General features: G+C 41.2%; 1 protein-coding gene across 5 annotated transcripts in view; it reads right to left on the reverse strand.

Annotated features, from left to right (window-relative positions):
• The window catches only part of LOC117831332 (transcription factor 4-like), a 263,290-nt gene that overhangs the window by 231,136 nt on the left and 9,654 nt on the right, over nt 1-22,500 (reverse strand). The window contains exons 1-4 of one of the 5 annotated variants that reach the window (XM_034709976.1): nt 19,245-19,890; nt 19,044-19,135; nt 18,686-18,724; nt 13,273-13,345 (exon numbers count right to left, since the gene is read on the reverse strand). In XM_034709976.1, coding sequence (XP_034565867.1) covers nt 13,273-13,345; nt 18,686-18,724; nt 19,044-19,115 — 184 coding nt within the window. In that variant the 5' untranslated portion in view covers nt 19,116-19,135; nt 19,245-19,890. Of the gene's footprint in view, nt 1-13,272; nt 13,346-18,685; nt 18,725-19,043; nt 19,894-22,500 lie in introns of those variants that run through there. The other 4 variants (XM_034709979.1, XM_034709977.1, XM_034709975.1 and 1 more) reach the window with 4 other exon arrangements.

The raw sequence follows: 22,500 nt of genomic DNA on the forward strand, positions 1-22,500 counted from the left end.
AGATCGAAGGTACACCCATTATCAGAGCAGCAATCCTGCTGAAAGCCTTGGAGATCACCATAGTGGCGTCCTTAACTTGAGGTGGATGGTTTAATAACAAAAAACTACACCTTGTTTGGACTTGTCATTTCCATCCTGGTTTTAACTAATTAAAGCAGTAGTTGTTAACATCAAGATGAAGAACAACAGGTGAATTTAAATGTAAGCATCACGAAGGCCGCCTTATTATGTTGTGAGTGAGATCGTCCTCTGGGTTTAGACGTTGTGTGTTCTTCCTGTTTTAGTTCACACTGTAGAAGAAGAGAACTGCGTCTCAATTTACACAAACAAACACAATCGTCCTGGAGGTCAGCGCTGAGAGCGTTGAAGTGTTCTCATATCTATGTGTTGAGGTCAAACGGAGGAAATGTGAAACAGGAGCAGGAAGAAACAGTAAATGTTGAAGCGTGGAAGGAAATGCATGGGAAAAAAAAGGATGAAAACAAACGCATGACATAACCACAGGATGTTTTTCCTCTTAGAGAAGTCAGAGACCTTCTGTAAAGAAAGGGAGAGAGAGAGAGAGAGAGAGAGAGAGAGAGAGAGAGAGAGAGAGAGAGAGAGAGAGAGAGAGAGAGAGAGAGAGAGAGAAACATGTCTGTGGTGACTGTAACATTTAGGGGATAATACACGAGTCAACAACAGTTTGCTGAAGCTGGGGAACTCTGAGGAGAAGAAGAAGAAGGAGGATGAACGAGTGGAAGGGGAAGAGAGAAAGAGGACAAAAAGAAGGAGGAGGGAAAAGTAGAAGAGATGAGGATAATATCAGAGGAAGAACAAGAAATAGACAAAACTGAGAAGTGAGGGAGAAGAGCACAGAGATGTAAATGGATAAAGAGAAAGAATGATAGGAGAAGAAGAGGTGGATGAAGTATGAAAAGGAGAAAAAATGGCAGAAAAAAAGAGGGAGGAAGAGGAAAGAGAAAGTGGAGAAAATGACAGAAAATGAATACGCTGATGAGAGCAAAGGAGTGAAGGGTTGAAGAAAAGTTGACCAGATGGAAGGAAGGAGTGAATGAAGAGGTAAAGAAAGAAAGAAGGAATGAAAGAAAGACAGAAAGAAAGAAAGAAAGAAAGAAAGAAAGAAAGAAAGAAAGACACAAATCAAAAAGAAAGAAAAAAGAAAGAAAGAAAGCAATGAGAGAAAGAAAAAAGAATGAATGAAATAAGTAAATATATGCTGAGAGAAAGAGTGCGAGAAAGAAAGAGAAAAGAAAGATTGTCATCTTCTATTAATAAAATTGTAGACGATAATTATCTTGCTTCACTTCTACAAGTTGTGAAAAGTGTCCCACACCTCTGCAGGTGCGAGAGAGAGAGAGAGAGAGAGAGAGAGAGAGAGAGAGAGAGAGAGAGAGAGAGAGAGAGAGAGAGAGAGAGAGAGGTAACAGACAACATTATAAGAACATAAGAGCGTCTGTCTCTGTTTTGATTTCCTCCTGTAACTTTACCGACGAGAGGATGTACCTTTGAGTCCTTTCACAATAAAAGCATGTTTGTCCTGTGTGCCATTAGCTCTATAATTCTGAGAAGTGAGGAGGATGGAGGATCTAAAAAGATGTGGAAGAAGAAAAGAGAGAAAGTCACAGAGGAAGAAGAGAGGCAGAGTTATGAAGAAGAGGGAAAGGGAGAGGAACACAGGGAAGGAGTTATATCAGGACAAATGAGAAACCTGATAAGTTTGGAGGTTGAAAGGTAGAAGAATAGAAAAAAAGAGATACATAAAGGATGAGAAGGAGGAGGAAGGTTAAAACAGGGAGGATGAGGATGGTGAGGGCAAGAAGACGTATTTGATTCCGGAAACTTCATCTTCTCAATTAACAGCCTCAATTTTCCATAACACACTTTAGCCACTTACTAACAAACGTTCATATCTTACCTTTCACACAACACACACATCCTGAAACCAACATTAAATTCCAAAACAATTAAGCATGTCACACACATGCATTTACAAGCATAAGCATAAACACACACACACACACACGCACACACACACACACGGCCGCCTCCCAGAATAAGTTGCAGCCTCTAATTGGAGTGGTGTTTGTTGCGGAGAGGTGTTGAGCGTTGCTGTAATTGCCAGGCAGGCTGGTTGACGTTGCCTGTCTCTTTATTTTTTAAGGACCGGGTAATTAGGCACGGTGACTGCTATTGTGCCGCTACCGGCGCCGGTACGAGCGAACAGGTGTGGGAGCGAGCACCGAAAACACACGACGACCGGCGACGTCACGGACCAACTGCAGAGCGAGGAGAAGAAGGGCTGTTTACCAGAGCCGAGAGGTTTTACCGAGAGATGCGGAAGATGAAGGACTGCAACTTATGTTAACCACAGGGGGGGGGGCAGGTAATCAGTCAGCTGATTGGAGGAGAGGAAACGAGGAGACGGTTTGACTGAGCAGGAAATAAAAGAGCGAGTGAATACGACTAATAACTGCACATAGGTAGAAGTAAGAGATGCTTTGATATAAACATCCGCCTCTATCTGCATGAAAATACTCTGATATCTCACCGCTTGGCTCTGCTAACCCAACATCAAGACAGGATAAGATCCAGTCCCATCTTACAGATAGGACTCAGTCTGATCTCATCTTAATCCACCATGAGCAGAGCACTTTGCTGCATTTAGCAAGTTGCAGTGGAAAGGACAAACTTCCTTTAACAGGCAGAAACCTCCAGCAGGACCAGACTCATGTTAGACATAAATCTGCTGAGACCGTGTTGGAGAGAGAGAGAGAGAGAGAGAGATGATAGTGGTAAGACGGATAGTAGTGGCTGTTACAGCTGGAGTCTGACATGTCCCCAGCACAACATGCAGATAAATGCAGTAAACTCCTGACAGGCGATACTCCTTTTTTTTTTTTGACAGAGTGAACAATAGAAGTCTTAGTAGAGCTGGGCAATATTGAAAATTATGTTATCACGTTAAAGTATTTCATATCAGTCGATATCGATAATGATCACTATAAATATCAAATCATGATATCATTTAAATTCAAAGGCAGATTTTTGCTCCTGAGTGAAAGTTGAAGATAGTTTGTTAGCTTGTATCTGTATTTACTTTTCTGATGAGCTTCTTCAATCCATCATTTCTGACAATGCTAAGTAAGTAAGATGTGTACATTTTCTTCCGTGTCGCTGTCGCTTGTTTCAGCTGTGTTTACATTCCACTTCAAACGTTTTGAAGCCCCGCCTACTTCTCACCCTGCGACATGATTGGCTGTTCAATGCCATCTTCTTCTTCTGTCTAATGTTGGGTGACAACTAGCGTTTAAGATTCATTAGCGCCCCCTTTCCAGTGGTTGGGAGGGGTGTAATTACAGGTTTAAATATATCGAACTTTCATTGAACATTTGTTATATTTATATTGAAAAAAATTATCATTATCGAATTATCACCAAGCCCTAAGTCTTAGCTCCTAATCCTGTATCAGCTTGGGCCAAACTTAATCAGACAACATCAGAAGGATTCAGATATTGCTAAGCTAACAGGAAAACAATGACAGGTTGAGTAACGTGGTGAAATGAAACTGCGGTCCAATCATGAAGCCATCACGGTTGCATTTTCAAACATACCTAACATAAGAAGGAAATCAACTCTTGATCTAGACTCCAGAAAGTGCATTTCGCTCTCGGTCTTCTCCAGCGCTCTTGACAGATAATGACTACGTATCAGACAGGTAACCTGCTGCAGGTGTTACAACAGATGCTTGAATTACAGACACTTTTAGCACACAAACAAGTCATATAAAGACCAGCAATTAAACACTTGGCATCCATCAACTTTCTGTCAGCTTATTACAAAGTGCTTCAGAGATGTGAAACACATAGACGCTCACTGCTGCAACACCTGAAGATATAACCTCCTAAACATTTATATTTTAATCCTTTGTTCATCTTAATCTTTAAGTCTGACTTCTTTGAGCACAAAGATCTGATGCAGAATAAAGTGAGATGACGGCACGATTCAGACCGTGATGGACTTCATGAGTTTATAAGTACAGGAAGTGGATTGACAAGAAGATTGAGGATCTTGTTGCACCTGGGTGAAGTTAAATGATGGATGTCAGATAGAAATCATCCTGGATGCCAAGGTTTTTAGCTTCCTGCAGTCCATATCACATGTATATATGTCAGTCGCACCTTCAATTATGCATGTTTATCCTTATTCTAATGGCCAAATTCCACCAGATACGTGTCCAGTCCGTCTCAGATCCAACATGTGGGAAGGCAACGGATCAGATACACAAGACTTCCTTCTTTTTTTTTTTTTCGGATAACGGAGCACGATGCATCAATCTCAACAGAGCAGATGGAGTGGGACAGGAAGTCAGGCACCAAAACAAAACAAAAACATCCGGTTAATTTTCAGAATAAAACACTCTGTGTTATCACCAGATCATATTTCACTTAACTACAACAACAAACCGTCATGATGAGTAGAGCCAGGCCTGGAGTCAACAGGTCAGAGGTTTTCAGAGGACCAGAAAGACAACATGGACGAGGAGAGGAGGAGGAGAATCCTTTATTCAGTAATTACCGCGGGAAAACCTCAGTCACATGACTCCAGCTGTCCGGTGGTCCTGCTCCGTGCTGTGTTCCGAAAACACAACCTGTGGGTGTTGACGGACGAGAGAGCACAGATCGGAGACAAACCGGACACGGATCTGCCGGAAGTCCAGTGTTAGACTTTCTGCACTAGGCTTTAAATGGGTTTTATTTGGAAGTACACATGGTGATTTAATATGGGACCTGATGGGGCTTCCTTTGCTTTTGGAGCCAGCCTCCAGTGGACACTCAAGGAACCGCAGTTTTTCAACTTTTCCACATTGGCTCCATTTTTCAACACTGGAAGTTGCAGCTTGGTTTTATCCTTGAGTGAGGGAGCAGCATAACATCTAACCGTCATTTTAAATGCTGGAAATAAATAAAGGGACATTTTTCAATAAAACTCAACGAAACAGCAATGCTTCTTACTTTTACTGTCTCACTATCCTGCTCGTCTACGATCTACACAGGTATACGTTTGTACCAGATGTATCAGGAAGATGGAGGGACTCAAATTATGACTGTGGAGGGAGTCCTGCTTCTCACCTAAAGTCCTTTGATGGATGAGCACCATTACATTTAAGACTACAAATAAAAAAGGCGCGATAGAAACTATAATGTACCACACACCCTCCAGGCTAGCTCAACAGCCACACAAGACCAAAATCTATAATTCTATCTGAGTAGCACCTGCACCAAGCAAAGAGCAGACAAGCTAAATTGACATCTCAATTAAGCCGAGTTAAAGAGTCTAAACTTAACAGCAGATAAAAGCCGAGCTGATCCTAGCCCGGCCCAGCACGTCTCCGGATCGTCTTTGGGGAAAACATATGGAGCTCCGACTCGGTAGCGAGCCGGCCCGACGAAGCAAGCGGCACGTCAATCTCCTGAGCTTTGAGAAAAAAACACAAATCCACTCTGAGTTCTCACAGACGCTAACCTTGAAATCACAGCCATTATTAGCAGAGTCATTATTAGCATTAGAAAAGCAAATGGGGCTAATAATATTTGCCATTATGGCTAAAAACGCCTATTAATCCCTAATCCGCACCACAATTAAGAGCATGGCTGGGTGTTTTTGTGAGTCGTTCTGCGCCTCCTTGTCGGGAAACGAGACAATTTAACCGCCTCAGAGGCAGAGAGAAGTGGGAGGGAGAGGTATTAAGCAACTGGCTCCTGATCTCCGTCTCTATTTTGAAAGCGATCAGCCGGCGTGCTTTTGAGTGACAGGCGTAACAGAGGCAGATTTGACTGGATAGAGACAAGAGGGTGTCGGTGGGGGCGGCGCTCGCCGCGTTGAAGCGCGTTATCTGTCTCGGTACAAGTGCATCAAATCAAACGGCAGAGGGGATATTATTAAAGCAGCCCCCTTTTCTCTCGGCTGTGAACTGTGACTTAATAAGCTATGCCAATTAGGGGAACAAAAATCAGGCATGCCATCGGGGCTCTATCTATCCTTGCCCAAATTTCTCTGCTAATGCGTGAAGCGTGCTGGCAGTGGCGACAGTGCGGCTGTGTGTGATTCTCTTTGGCTTTGACAAGAAGACGAAGAAGAAGAGGGGACAGAAATATTTAAACAGGGGAAAGCTTATTGATCACGGGATCGTCTCCTGGCAGCTCGTGATTTTTAAATCTGGTGATATTCTATACTTTTCATTTGGCTAACGAATCCAGTGGTTTTTCCAACATGTATCTCTATATCCAAACATATTTTACCCCTTCGTCATTCCTATATTTTACTTTACAAAACAAACTCTTCCCTTCTGAGTTTGTACATTTTAAGAATTACTCAAGTTTCTCACAAGAATAAGCTGACTTCCCTGTCTCTCTTCTTTCTTGTCCTTTCCTCTTTGATTCTTTCATCCACCCTCCTTCCTACTTTTCCTTTCTTTTTTTAAATCTCTCACAACAAAGGTCGTGCTTACAAAAAGCAAACCAGCTGCACTCATTTTAAGCATGTTGTGCTCATTTATAATGACGTTTAACACTTATGTTATATGTTCTTTTTTTTATTGGCTGTGTATAATACCTGAGTCGGATTGGTCGAAAGCCCAACATGTGTTTCAACGGACTTGAGTATCCCTGATAAAAGCCTTATCCAGGTTTTGGTCCCATACAGGATATGACGTTTACATGCAGACAGAGAAACCTCGTTCTTCATATCAATGTATGCATGATTAATACTTGCATCCTGGTCTCTGGTTACTCCATCTCATTTATGCAGCTGCCTGTGATGTTCATTATTTACAACACAAACTGCAGAAATGTTCAAATCTAAAAAAAAATGTGGTAGATTGAGAGCTTAGCATTAATAAATGCCAACATCGCATTTGCAGCAACAGGAGGAGAGAGCGACCGCAACTGTTAACCACGATCTCCGCTCTAGCTGGTGTCACCATGTCGGACAAGAAGCAACGGGTCAAGATACGCAGCTGTCGCTCAAGGAGTAAGACACTCTAGTTGATGCCGCCACGTTTGTTTTCACTGAGGCTGCACACGTAGTCAAACCAGGGTTAGGTATGTACAAGCCACAGTATCTCGTTTTCTTTCAGAGTTCTTCAGGTCGCAAAATTAGGTTTCTCAAACCCCGGGATAAGAGCTCATCCTGGGTTCTGAAATCAGGATATGATGTAAACGCACAAAGACAAAAACATGATACTTAAAAACCAGATTAATACCAGGATACTAAAGTCATTGTTTTTTAAAGTTAGCCATCTAAATCGGTCGACTACATCATGATTCTTTCCCTTACTTATATCTGCAGTTTCATGTAGTTGCTTAACGCTACTTATTCAACTCCACAGTTTAAAAAATCCAATAAAATAAATTAATTAACTCATTCTTTTAATCTTCTATCTTTGTGTCCCTACTCTTATTTCCTATTTTTCCTTTCTGTTCCTCTTCTTTTCTCTCTTTTTGCCCTTCCCTTAAACTAACTTCCCTTCCTTCGTTGGTCAGTTCCTTCTTACCTCATGTCTCCTAAATCCTTTTCTTCCTTTCCTTTCCCCTACTTTTCCTTTCTCTTCTCTCTTTTCCTCTCTCTGGACCTAGACTTTTCCCATCTTTCCTTCCCTTGTTGACTTCTTGCTCTTTCATCCTTCCATCTCCCCTTCATTTTAAAGAGTTTAACCTTTCCTTTCTTTCTCTTTTGCTTCTTTTTTCTCTTCCTTCCTCTTCTTCTTTTTCCGCCTGCCGACACTTGAGGAAACATTTCCTCCATCTCTCATTGCCAACTTCATGTTCCATGGCAACGATGAGGATGATGGTTGCCCTCCCGCCCCCAAAGCTGCCTTCCCATCCCCCTTTTTGGTCCTAACAACATGCTCACACACACACGCACACACACATGCAAACACACACACACACGTTCACTTTCACACACATGCATTCAAAATCTCTTCAAATCAGACAGACATTTCTATGCTGAACACTGATTCTCTCATAAACAGATTTACACTCTCTCTTTCTCGTTCCCTCACACACACACATGCACACACACTCACACACACACACCTCAGTCCCCTTCCAACACCATTGACAGGGAGACAAACAGCGGATCTGAGAGGTTATAACAGCGTTAAAAAAAGAGGAAAAACACTGAAACCAGCCAAGACCTGAAATAGACGAGTGGCAGCGTTTTGACAGGCAGAGTGAAGCCGCACAGGCGCTGAACGGCTTCATCCAGGAGGAGATTAGAAACACACACAGAGTTTGAAGTGTGCATTATCTTTCCAGGGATGATCCCGAAATAAACAACAACGGCAAAATCTCCCAATAATTAAAACGCCTAATCCACTTCCTGGTTGGTGATGACCGTGGGCTGAGCGTGTCAGCCAGGACTGGTGGGGATTGTGTGGCGTTTATGTTTAGATGCTTTTTGTGTTTTTAAGGTGAATTTATCGCCGGAAAAATATGAGGAATTACATCGAACGAGGAGAGGGCTTCAAAAGTGAAATGTATTCAAAGCATTGTGTGAAGGTTGTCACTTTAAAATTCAACCTCTACGTGATTTCCATGTTTGTAGAAAAATGTCATTTCTTATCCTCAAAAGCATCAAGAGGAACCAAATCCTAAACCTGTTTCCATCCCGTGCCTCTGTGTCAGACTGACGTGTTATTTTTACACTTCTGTGTTTCTCGCTTTCATCCAGCCTCTTGTCTCTTTTATGTCCTCATTCTGCTGCTGATGTCGTCTCACTAAGCCCTGTTTACCAGCCTCAACCTATTTCACAAAGTATTTGGGGACAAACTGATTTCTTTGTGTCACCAAAAAAATTTTTTTATGTTTTCCTGCGTGCTAAATTTTCCTTTTCAAGCTGTGACATTTTCACTACCTCTGCATCTCGTTTTATCTGACTACTCTTGTCTCCTTTACATCCCAACATTGCTGCTGATGTTGCCTTGCTTTGCCCTGTTCCTCCACCGATCTTACTTTGCATTCATCAAACTGTGTCCTTTGTGTCTGGAAGTTACAACACCTCAGCAAAAGTTACACCTGCATGATCATTTTTTTTATTTAAAGCCTCTTCTGTTTGTCAAAGTTCATGTTTGTTTTTTGGATAATAGATAAAGTTTTGACTACGTCTCCTTCTTTCTGGTTTTAAATCATCACCCCTGTCTACTTTATGTCCTCATTTAGCTGCTGAAGTTGTCCTGTTGATTCCTGTTCAGCAGCCTCCACCTGCTTTACGATGTATTTGAGGACAAACTCTGCTCTCTGTGTTTGGAAGATTTTATTTTGCCTGCATTATGTTTACTTTTGAATTCAAGAGGAAAAGGAATACAATATTGTTACAACCTCAACATCCTTTTTTAATATTAACTGATTGCTCTCTTCTTTATGTTCCAATGCTGCTCTTGATGTTCTCTTGGTAAGTCTTGTTTGAGTATTTGGAATACGACTTTTTTGTTTCTTATTTTTCATGTTACCTTCAAACTTCTTTTTCTTCAGCAATGAAATGAAGTTTTAAGAGAAACATGATATTTATTCTGCTGTCCCTTATTTTTGATTCACTCATCTAATTCAAATCTAAATACTTTCTGCTTTGAGACAAAAAGCCTGTCCTGTTCGCCTGTCTTCTGTTTTGCATTAGTATTCTTCAACTTAAAGCTAAAGGTCATTATTGTTGACAAAGTAGAGTTCTTGCTCACATTCGGACAAAAAAATAAGTGTATCAACTTCTGCTGGCTTAAACTGATTTTTTATTATTACTATTATTAATGTATTTATTTATTTTTATATAAAATCTTAATAAATTATAACTTACTTGTTATTCTTTATTTTCTTGTTTGTTTTTTTTCTGTTAAATGTATCTGTCACTTGTGTCTCTATTATACATTTGTGTTGTATGCCCCTTTTAAAAACGAGATGACACATCGCAAAGGGTAATACCTAACAAAGATTTTCAATAATTTCAAATAAACAGATCACCTTGGTCTCCTGTACATCCTACTTTTGTTGGTGGTGGTGTGCTTTAGCCCTGTATATATCACCTAGCTGCTTCATTTTTAGCATTTGGAGAAAAGCATGAGTTGCTCTCATCAATCTAGATCATAATGTGTGAGGATATCATGTCTGTGCTTTAACATCACACCGGGATTCAAACCTCAGCACAAACTTTTCCATTTCAAGAGTTTGTTTTCTGAGGACTACAGATTTGTATCAAAGCGTGATATATCCCATAAAGCATGCAGTTTTACTATCTAACACAAATTCAGGCACCATATTCATCAACTGGAGCGTCTGTTGGGTCCCAAAGTCAGCTTTGTTTGAAGAAGCTTGCAGACTAAAGGTCTGTTGGATTCAGAGTTATTACAAAGTGTCAGCTCTCTGATCAGCCTCTGTCCAGTGTTCAAGCCAGTGTTACCAGTAAACAGCCAAATAAGATATTCAAGCTCACCCTCTATTTTCCTGCAAAACAGTCAAGGATATTTTAGAGTATGTATAATGGAAATATTTTCTGGTTCTTCTCAATTGAACTCATTGAGAAAAAAGGCATTTCTGCATCTTATCATTTGGTTTTAATTTTTTGAATAACGTTTTCCTTGGTGACCCCTGAGCAGCTGTTAAATCAAGATTAGGCCTACGGAGTTGATGATGAGGTGTTTTGAGTTTAATAATGATAAATAATTTGATATAATCTGATAAGATGAGATACTTTGAACCCAGGAGGATTAAAGTATTGATCCTAAATGTTGAAGCAAATAAGAAACTAAAGTTTCCAGCACCTCAAAATGTTCCTCTGTGACCCGCCTGACACCTGAACCTTCGTGGACCTGGCTCAGCATCAGCGTGTCCCCGCTTCTGTCCTCGCCCCAGCTTTTGAAAACCGCTGCTCTTGTGGTTGTGTAGGTCTATAGAGTTCTAATTAGCTGCATTCACAAACAGCGCCAAGCTCATCAAAATGCCGAGGCCTGCAGAAAGCCACAGCAGGGGTGAGCACAGTGTGTGTGTATGCGTGCGTGCGTGTGTGTGTGTGTGTGTGTGTGTGTGTGTGTGTGTGTGTGTGTGTGTGTGTGTGTGTGTGTGTGTGTGTGTGTGTGTGTGTGTGTGTGTGTGTGTGTGTATGTGTGTGTGCCGCATCTTGTACATGTGGGTGTTTAGATGTGTGTGCACCAGAACCAGAGTGTGATTTGTGTGCAGGGATGAGTTTGTGTGTTTGTGTGTATGTGTGTGTGACACCAGTGTGTGTTCATGAATCAAAAGGAGAATAAACAACAAAATGAAGATTCACATCGAAGCAGCAAAACAAGGCCCAACAAGCGCTACAAATTCTACAAACTCTCTGCCTTTTCTTCTCAAACTCATAACATCCATCGTTCTTTCTCACATTTGTATGCACGGCGCGGCAGCAAAACAACACCACCGAACCACAGAGCACAAACAACAACAACCACACAACGAAGCAGTAAACAAAGAAGACGTCTCCACATCTCTCTGTTTTCCAGCCAACAAACAAAATGGCTTCCGAGCGCCGTTCAGAGGCAAATAACACGAGCGGCAGAGGCAGAAAAGAATCGCCTGGTTCCTGTGAAAAGCTTCCAGAAAGATTTTTTAAGAAAAGAAAGTATCCTGTTTTGAAGAATAAAGACTGAGCCCATCTCGTGCAGGCGGAGGATGATATAGAGGACGCATGCAGTACAATGAAATCTTGGAAAGCACAAGAGGGGAATGCAACCTGATACATGATCACAGCAGAGATTTGAAATATGTAGAACTGCATGTCCAACTGTATGAGACAGCAAGGGCAGAGGTGCAGATTCGAAGGATCTAGTGTAGCCCTTTTCGCCTGCATCTAATATGTCATTTCTCAATGTGTCATCACTTCATTCTCACTCCCAACTCATCAAACATATCACCTTGGTTGGAGGCAATAGGCTTCAAAATATGACAACGTGATTAAAGTGGCCTCACATGCATGTGTTTATGCCAAAGACTCTATAAATAATGGACGTAGTATCCGTGCCCATCTGTTTCTAAAGCACTGTTTTGAGGCCAATCGGCGATAGATTGCCTTTTTTGAATTGGTGTGTATATGATTTCCAGTACTTCCGGAGCCAGCCTCAAGCGGATCCTCGATGAACTGCAGGTTTTAGCACTACTGCATTGGCCTCGTATTTTTAGACCGGAGGTTGCCGCTTGGTTTATGTACACAGAGCTCCAATTGGCTGGATTAAATCTATCAATGCTTCTCGGTACTCTTTCACGAATGAACGTAATCGCTGTCCTTTAAACCATCTAAATAAAGGACTGACTGAGTCAACTCTGCAGAGCCACAACATCTAACTCATCACTTCTCCACCTGGTGAAGGATGACTGAATGAACATGCATGCATGCTGGATGTCTTTTGCATCATGAGTTCATCTTCTTAATGTTTTAGAAACAGAATATCTGACAACTGATGCTCACGGTTCAGATATTTCAAAATAAAAGCCACCATGAAACCAAACTATGCATTCACAACACCAATAACAGCAAAGCAGCATGCAGAAAACACAGCGAGCTGATCTCCAAAAACACTCACACAGAGGCAGGAAAGAATGAGAGCAGCAAGTCAGAAAAACAGGAAGTCTCCTTCAGGAATGAACTGGAGCAGTTGCAAAACAAACTTGTTGCACCAAAATAAAGGACCATTAAAAAAATCACAACTTATTCTGCACCACAGCAATCATATGTCTTTAAGTTTGATGGAAACAGCAACAAGTAGGAACATTTGGCACAGCATGCTGGTATGTTAGAGGTGGAAATACCCAATGTGGATTTAAATCCAGAGTTTTTCTTGATCAGTTCTTTTGGTGGGAATGGAGGATGTCAGGTGAGAGTGCCTCAGAAAGTTCAGATCATGAGATTGATACATTTCTATCATTGCATTGTCATCAATCAAGCAGAGCCACTCCAACGTTCGAGGAAGAAAACTCCAAACCGCTCATCAAGGTCAACCATATTCAAACAATAAATCAGCAGCACATTCTGAAAATAGTCTCCTTAAAACGAAATGTGATCCACAAAGCAAAACAGTATAAAACCCCAAACCTGCATCTGCATGTTCAGAACATGGTTACCAACACTGGGAGATTCAAACAGCAAGCAAAGCAGCAGCGAGCAGGTGTAAGAAGAAGGAGAGAAGGGGGGAAAAGAAGAAGACGGCAGGCAGGGGAGAAAAAAAGAGGGAGAAGGATGACGTACTTGAGCCGGAGAAATGTCCGCTCCCCAGGGAGGTCGGCCCGTTCTTTCCACTGCTAACAGGAGGGGAAAACATCTACAAGACAAATAGAGCACACATTACCTCCGAGAGCACTGACACTGCAGACCGCAAGACACATCTCTACAGGAACATCACTGCAGCTACACATGAAGAGCTTCATTCCAAAACGCCGGGCCAGGACTCGGCTTAAAAACACTGCTGCCAGATTCTCAGCACTTTACGATCTTTCAAGGAAATGTCTTGAATTCAAAACGTTTTTATTTTATCAGAGGACTTTTTCAGCTTTCACAATCATTTTTATTCTGCTTTGGAAAGAAACTCTTCTTGCAAATATAACAGGAAAACAAGAGGGTCCATTATCACTGAGGCTGGGTGCATCTCAAACTTTTTACAACAAGATACTTCAGGTATGCTACCAGAACCAAAATTAGTTCTTTTATAAAGGGTCCAAGGTGAAGAACCAACAAGTCCAGAGGCATGTCAAATATAAGAGCAGGTAATTCTCCTGTCCTTTGGAAAAACAGGTGAGTCTGATGTAAGAACGTTTTAAGTTCTTCTAGAGAAGGTGAGTCCTAAGTAAGCCCTGGACAATTATGTCATACGTGAGCCAGAGTGTCATTCCTCCGTAAATTAATCCCAAGTTAGTACCAAGGTCACAAGGTTTTGAGCAAGTCCTGAGTAAGTCTTACGTAACTTAGTCCTGAGTTATTAAGTAAGACGAGAACAAGTCAGGTGAGTAAAGCCCAAGTTAGTAAAACCTGAGTAAGTTATGTGTGACAAGTCCTGACACAGTAAATCCAGAATAAGTCTGCCCTGTGAGATAAGTCCAGATAAATAAGTGTCAAGAGTTAGTCAAGAACACGTTAGTCTTAAGTAAACACTCTTAGTCCCAGGTAAATCATGTAATTTATTCCTGAGTTAATCCAGATTGAGTAAGAACTGTTTTAGTGAGGCCCAGTTAAGTAAGGCTTGAGTGCACAAGTCTCTTATGAGTCACTGGTGAATACATCCCAAGTTCCAAAGTCCAAAGTTAGTCCTGAGAATGTTAGTCTAGAGAAAGCAACTTAGTCCAAAGTAAGTCTTGGGAAGCCATGTCTTTAGTCCCTCTCTTAAGAGTCAGTCCAGAATAAGTCAGTCCTGATCAATACCAGGGTAGGCCATGTGTAACTTAATCCGGAGTTAATCCAGATTGATTCAGCACTGTCTAAGAAAGTCCAGGGTAAGTAAACCCTGAATTAACAAGTCTTGTATGAGTCATGAGTGAATAAGTCCACTTTTACTGATTCTAAAGTTAGTCCAAAGTGAGACTACATGTAGTGAGCACGTCTTGGGCATCCTGGTCCTTGTTGACTAAGTCATGAGTTGGTCCAGAATTAGTAGGCATGAGAAGGTAAGTACTCAGGTAAAGCCTGCCTAAAGCCAGATTCAGATTCAGATTCAGATTCAGAATACTTTATTAGTCCCTGAAGGGCAATTCAGTTTTACAGTCAATCTGTCCATAGTACAGAATATACAGAGATGGGTGCAGGTGAGTCCTGAGTAAGTCTTGGGCATCTTACGCAGTCCTGAGTAATACTAATTTATTTGGCAAAGTCTGCATCAAGAGGATGGGAGTAGATAAGTCCAGAGTAACTAAGCCTGGAGGGTGAAGTTCCCAAGTGTGTAAAGCCTGAAAACAAGTCCAGAGTAAGTCTTGGGCTTCTTGGTCTTTTGCATCTAAGTCATGAGAAAGTCCAGAATTGGTAAGTCCTGAGTGAGTAAGAACTCTGATAAAGCATGCATGAGTACGATTACAGTAGGTGAGTCCTGAGAAAGTGAGTCCCAATTTAGTTAGCCCCAAGTTGCAAGTCCTGAGGAAGGCTTTGGCATCTTGGTCTTTTGTGACCAAGTCTTAGTCCAACTCCTGAGCAAGTCTAGGGCATTTTGGTCTTTGTAAGTCATGAGTAAGTCCAAAATAAGTCAGTCATGAGAAAGTAGGTACTGTGAGAAAGTAAGTCCCAAATATGTTAAGCCCAAGTTGTAAGTCCTTGGCAAGTCTTGAGCCTCTTCGTTTTTTGTAACTCAGTCATGAATAAGTCCAGAATTAGTCAGTCGTAAATAAGTATGTCTGTACCTCTGTGAAGTGTGCATAGGTAAGATGAGGGTAGGTAAGTCCTGAGAAAGTAAGGCCTGAGTAAAGACATTTAGAGGTCAAGTAAGATCAGTAGGAAACCAGATTAACTCAGACCTTAGTCAATAAATCCTGAGACAGAAACACTCTGGAGTAGTCCAGAGTAATTGAGGCCTGGCTGACTAAATTCAGGGCAAGTCTGGATCAAGTCAGTCCTGATCAGTCAAAATCACCAAACCCAGAATCAAGAGCCAGTGCTTAAAAATGCTTCCCCACTTTTTCTTGTTGATTTAACTTTACTGCGTTTGATTCATGACTCCAATTTGATTTTATAACACACTGTTAATCATTTATATTTTTATTTTTAGGATCAATAAAAATATCAAAATCAATCAAATTCAAGCAGCTGTGGTTCAGATTTTATAGCCAATTGTGTGTAAGTCCAAGTCAATTTGAAAAGTTGTCATTAAAGTTTTAAATAATAAGTTCAAGTCAAGTCTGAAGTCAATCTATTTATGATTTTGGGCGCCTCTGGTCCAGTTCATGACTCCATAAAACACCTTTTGGTTCCAGCTTTTGGTCACTGTCTTGTGTTTTGGTTTGTGTTTAAAATCTTCAGATATCTGACACCCAGCCTGAATGATTACAAACCCTCAGCTCAGAGCTGAACACAGATATGAAGAGTTCAATTTCCAAAAACATGGTGGGAACATTCTTTTTTTTTGGGAAGCAGAAAGAGATCTCTAAATCCAGCATCTGCGGAAAACAAAAAGGGTCACTCAGATCACCTGCTTACCTTTGGTGCAGAAAGCATTCAGGATGGTCACTTTGGTCTGAATGTTGCACAGCTCATTTTGGAATGAAACGCTTCATATCTATACTTCATTTCTGACTTCAACACATGAGACAATCATCAGAGATAGTGACCATCTGCTCTATACATCTACAGGAAAATCAAGACTACGTTATGACAGAGAGTAGAGCTGAATGCTAACTGTAAGAGCTACTGTACAGCTTCACAAAGAAACGGTTCACACTGTCACACCCTGAAAGATAACCTCTCTGGATAGAAATCAGGCCTGTGTGTCGCTCTGTTTGATGCTGACAACTCACTGATCTCAGTACACTCAAAGAGCTTCACACTTGCAGATGCTGAAAGCTTTGCAGGATTTAACACTCTTATATTATCTTTTGAGTTAAACACACTATAAGTAAATGAAACCCTGAATAAAGCTAATTCTTCCCCTCTCTTTGTTCTCACTGCAGCCTGTGAGGCCTTAAAGTGCACACGAGGCAGCTTGTGTGAATTCGATCTCCCTCACGGCTGCATTTGATGACGAGGAAACAACTGTTTGCAAGATAAAAGATCTAAATTCTGATATTCAGCAGGTCTATCGATATCCCAGTCAAACACCCTTTTGAGCTGCTGGTGTCAGCTTGTGGGCGTGCAAAGACAGATGATCGCATAAATTAATGCAAGCGGCCTGCGTCGATAATGAGACACGCACTCTAGCTGCTGTTGCCCTGCTTTGTTTGAATGTTTTAGAAAGAGATTTTTGACGCTGCGTCTTGGATTTTTGGGAACCTGCAAAATATCCAAGAACACTTAAACACTGGGTGAATGTTTATTAAACACCTGTGATGTAAAAAAAAAAAGAGACACCTGAGTGTGCTTTTATTTTTTTTTAAAAACCAAGATTTTATTTTTTATGATTGTGCCTTTTTTTTATAATCAAATTATTTTATTTTGAAAGAGACTCAGACGCATTTATGATCAGATTAAATTTGATTTTTAACTGTGAATTTTGCAACAGAGCTCAAACAGTGTTATTGATGTGCATAGCTTGAAGACTGCACATTTGCATTACTGGAATTTTGCTACAAGCTTCAAATGTTTCTGTCTCTCTGATTAATTTAAATAATGCTTTTTTTTTTAAGAATACCAAACAATTTTGAAAAAAATACATTTTTAAATGAACAACAATCCATATGTGGCACAACTTAATTTTGTAAACGTCACTGATGCTTTCCTAGAATACTCTTAGACTGATGTTCTGTAGACTTAACACTGTGTTAGCAGTGTTTTCATTTGGTGTTTGTGACCTATAATACCTCCACTGGCACTTTAACACTGTATGCACATGCAGGCCTCTTCAGTATAGGCAGCAAACTGTGTTTATAATTATAAAACCTCCATAAAGGCGCATTATATGTTGAATGTACTCTGACATAACACTGACTTTGTTGTATGTCTTTTGTTGGAAATGACACAATAAGTCTCTAATAGCCCTGCAGTAATCACAGATTATTACTGTATTGTGCTGAATCATTAAGCAATAGGGGATTATTGTGATGCTCTTTAATATCTTTTGAATTCTATTAAATCTTTATTGGGCTTCTTTAATACTGATACATGGTCAGACACAGTGTGTATGCAGGCCTCAGTTGTGTTTGCATGTAGCATTGTGATACTACAGAGCTTTAAAAGGAACATTTAAGTTGATTTTATTTTACAATTTGCCTCTTATGCATCATTGAACTAATTTATTTTATAAATATTTACTGATATAACTTTTTATCTGATTTAATCCCCAGGTTAGTCCAGTTCTGGTCGCTCTTATTGTGCACCAGGCCTACTCTGAGGTCTAATTTTGATTACTTAACGATTCTTACAGGAAATATAATATTTCTGCACAATTCAGAACATTTCTCTTCAGGTATTTGCACCGATTTCAGCATCATTCCTGCACTACTGATATTTTCGTACATCATTCTGCCCATGCTTTCTCTCCACGTTTCCTAATAGGATAAATATAAGTCCGCTTTTTCTCCTCAGTTTGGGGTGTTTCTGATTTTTTCTCCCTCCTCCTCTTCAGACCAAAGTTGCTCCCAGAGGAGGAGAGGCGCAGAGAAAACATGGCCGAGAGCGGGGACACTGTTTCCTGGCTGTCAAGTTTACAACTGTCCTTTTCAAAAAGCACTAACTTTTAAAGGTAGTGACGAGTTTGTGCATTTAAAATCCTGCTGCAGGAACGTTTCATCTGTGCTGTGAAAGTGTGACACATTACCCTCTGATCAGCTGCCTGCCTGTCTGTCTAACTGTATGTCTGTCATGCAGGTTCATGAATCAACATCGAGCCTTTTTGCATCTGAAATTACTGTACAATACGGTGCAGAGTGCATAAACTCACACAGACAAAAGGAAACATTTCATAAATCCTAACAAGGGCAAAAAAAATCAGGCTACACATGAAGGAAAAAGGACTTAAAATGAGATATACTACCATGGATGTTGGGAACATTTTCAAATCGCTGTTTCGCATCTATAAGACAACAAAATTACTAATGCAGCATCACAATTCTCTCCACACACACACAAACAAAAATGAAATTTACAAAACCAACAATGTGCACTTACTTTTCTGCAAGTTAGTCTACATAAAAACACAACTTTTGTGCAAATAGTTGCAGGACTGAGTGTAAATATGCAGGTTATGTGCCGTGCAACTAAAAATGTAAACAGAACTCGCTGTATGAAGCCTACAGGACGCTTTTAATCTCTCTTTATGGCTGTGCTGTCATCATGCTATAGTTATAATATTCATGATAAAAGCAAAAGAAGACGAAGGTGCATTCGCTTACCGCGCTGAAATCCAGTAAGTCACTCAGTTCCTTGTCTGTTCCCAAAGCTGCCATCCGCTGTTGATGATGCATTTTAGCAAAATCTCACGGACCTAAAAACATAGAAACAAATAGAGAGATGGATAGATAGAGGGGGATAGGTAGACAGATTGATAGATGGAGAGATAGAGGGTGGGAGAGGAGAGAAGAGAGGAGGAAGACCTCGGCTGTTTTTTGCGCACCGCTCCGCTCCCGGATCTTTTTTCCTCCACAGCGAAATAAATCCAGTAAAACAAGCTGAAAGCCTCGATCACAAATCTAGTTTTCTTTCATCCTCGGAGCTCAGTCCCGGGTTCCTGGTGTTGGCAGCAGGAAATAAATCGCAAGAAAAAAACTGACAGGAAATCAAAGACTGGGGGGCGACAGACAGGACGGGAGTGTTTTCGCGTGTGTTTGGTTCTGCTTTCCCAAAAGAAGTCCGACCTCTCCGCGCGAAGACGCAGCTCGTCCGCCGCGGCTCAGCCTCAACCAACACACGATATAAATAAATAACACGCTGAGTCTCCGCGAGCCTCCCAGAGAGGAAGACAGATCACCTCAGAAATGTTTTGTGGTTGTTTTTTTGTATGAATGTGTCACAGGAAGAGTCCAGGCAGGGTGAGCGCTGCTCCTGACCGGGCTCTGGGTCCCCTCCGCGCGGCTGCGGGTGCTGTAGATCCCCGGGTACGCAGGACGGATCCCATGTGCGTCTGGCACAGCCTCGGTGTGATAAATGTGATCGTGCGGCCACCTAGCTTACATTCTCGTCTAACACCGCCGCGCAGAGCACCGAGCTGCTGCTGCTGCTTCGGAGGAGAGCAGAAAATTTGCCAGAAAATAAATAAAAATTTAAGAAAAATAGGTTTGTTTGTTTGTTTGATTGATTGGCTGATTGGTGCGATGATTGGCTGCTTTGATTTGGACTGGGTTAATTGGCCTGTTTGGCTTTGGAAAGGTGATTTTTTTGCCCCTCGGGAGATTAATGAACTGCAAGTCTGCTCAGACTCGGGTGAATTAAAAGTTTTTTACTATGTTTTTAAATGTTATACTATTTACAGGTTTCATGTGTTTACTTCTGTTTATTTCATTGGTGCCCTTTTATTCTTCCATTTTTTTTGACTCCTACTTCCAGAGAATGACTTTTCTCCCTGAACATCTTCCTTAAGGCATCTTTCCAAGTGTGTTTCCTTCTCTTCCTTTGTTTAAATCTTGGATTAAAAAGTGCATTGAAACAAGAGCAATGCTTGACCTGCATCGCAACCCCCTGTGGGTCACTGCTCAGACCACGACAGCACCAAACCCGCCTCCCTGCAAGTACCTTACAGTACTCTCTATGTGCGTGTGTGCGTGTGTGCGTGTTTTTAGGAGAGAGAGAGTGTGTGTGAGTGGCTGTGTGTGTGTGTGTGTGTGTGTGTGTGTGTGTGTGTGTGTGTGCGTGTGTGCGTGTGTGTGTGTGCAGCCCACAGCCTGCTGGTATAAAATGACTGGCCTATTTCTGCAAATTACAGCCTGCATGTGCGGGTCTCTCTCGCAGAGAAAAAGCCAGCAAAAACACACAGGTGCAGGTATGACATAAAGGCTTATTTGTTGCTGTGTAAAGAAGTGGTCCTGCCTGCTGGCCCTTCACAGCCCTTCACAGCCCTTCACTCACAGACACAGTGAGAGTCATAAAACAGCTTCTATAGAAGCGTCAGAGAGCGCAGATCCACTTCTCACAGACTTCAAGCTCAGGTAAGTTTTAATTTGTGCTTAAACCGCAGACATGGGGTTCATTCAGTCAAGAAATTTCATGAGAAGGTGTCCGAGGACAGGTGACGATAAACACACCTGTACTGTTTTTATACACTTATTCAGGTCAGGCATGAGGCAGACCACAAACCTGACCAAAACCCCCATTCCATGACATTCCATGTGATGAAATATAAACTAAAGCAGGTCATGCAGGATACCACAATGTATTGGCCCTGGTTGCAGGGAGGCCCAGTATCAAAATTATCAAAGTAAGCATCCCATGATACATTTTTCTACAGGTCAGTCCAGCCTTTTTAAGACACAAAATCTCTGCAAAAAAACATCACATAATTCAAAAGAACACGAGGAAGAAGCAAAAACTTCTTATTGCTGAGGTGTCAAGTCGAAAAAATGTAGAAAAAATAAACATAGATGACTTTAAGAAAGCTGCGTGTTTGGATGAAGTCTTTTTCCATACCAGATAAGACCCTGAAACAGTTCTATTGTCTAGGTTTAAACACACCATGAGTTTGTGTCCAAGTATCGGTGCAGAAAAAATGCACACTGAAGTAGAGTAAAAAACAAAAAAGCCACAAACAATGATGAAACTTTAAAAACAATACTAACTATACATTAAAGTTGCAATGGGTGAGCTGCACAGTTGTGCAGGAATGTGAAAGAGGATGGGGAGAGCAGAACGCTCAGGGACAGTGTGGGGTGTAACAGACTATACTGAAGTGACAATAGAGTTGGATGAGAGTCCGTAAAGAGGCGACAGAGGAATAAGTCAGTATGAGACTATGCCGAAAGAGAGGAGGAGTCCACCCAGTCACAGGGCTCATTTAGGGATAGATAATAGGGATGGGCAGTGATTTTTGAATATTCAAATATTCAAATTTCCGTTCACTTTGTAAAGATGAAAGAGTTACTTTGAATATTTTCTAATTTTAAAAGTACAATTTTTCAGTATTTTTACCAGTGCCTGGTTGTAATACAGTATTCCCACCAGACGGTGGCTATAGAGTGTCTTCAAGCTGTTTTCTAACCGCATTAAATAACAGAAGAAGAAGAATGCTAACTGCATTAAATAGCAAAAGAAGAAGACATTGCGACAGTCGCTGCGATTTTCTCAGTTTCTGAATCTGACACTACTACAAACGTATTTCCAGAAACTGAGCATGGCTGTAAAATGTAAACACACGCCACGCCGCGTCACAGAAACACCAGCATAAAGGTAGAGACAGACGCCGTCAGTGCCCATTACTAGAAGCACCTCGTCCTACATTCTTCTTGATTGTACTTACGTCTGGGTTGCTGTAACAACTGAATTTCCCCCCCGGGGGATCAATAAAGTAATATCTTGTCTACCTTATCTTACTGCTGCGAGACTAACAGACAAACGGGGATGATTATTCGAATAATCATCTAATATGCCAATGATTATGGAATAGTATTTTGGCTTGAAATGCCCCACCCTAATAGATAACCATTCACACCTGTAAGCAGGACCTTCATCCTGTGAGGTTTAAGTGCTGAATTGTAACAGAGAGGGCCTTGAGTTATGTTAGACACACGAAAAGAAAAAGATGATAAAGTTGTCGTCCGTTCGTCTAAATCTCATTCCTCCATGTGTTCACTGGACTGACTGTCCCACACCTTCAGCTTCTATAGGACAAAAGCAAAGTAGAGTCAACCTCATCTTCTCTTC

The sequence above is a fragment of the Notolabrus celidotus genome, chromosome 19, assembly GCF_009762535.1.
Source record: "Notolabrus celidotus isolate fNotCel1 chromosome 19, fNotCel1.pri, whole genome shotgun sequence".
Classification (NCBI taxonomy): domain Eukaryota; kingdom Metazoa; phylum Chordata; class Actinopteri; order Labriformes; family Labridae; genus Notolabrus; species Notolabrus celidotus.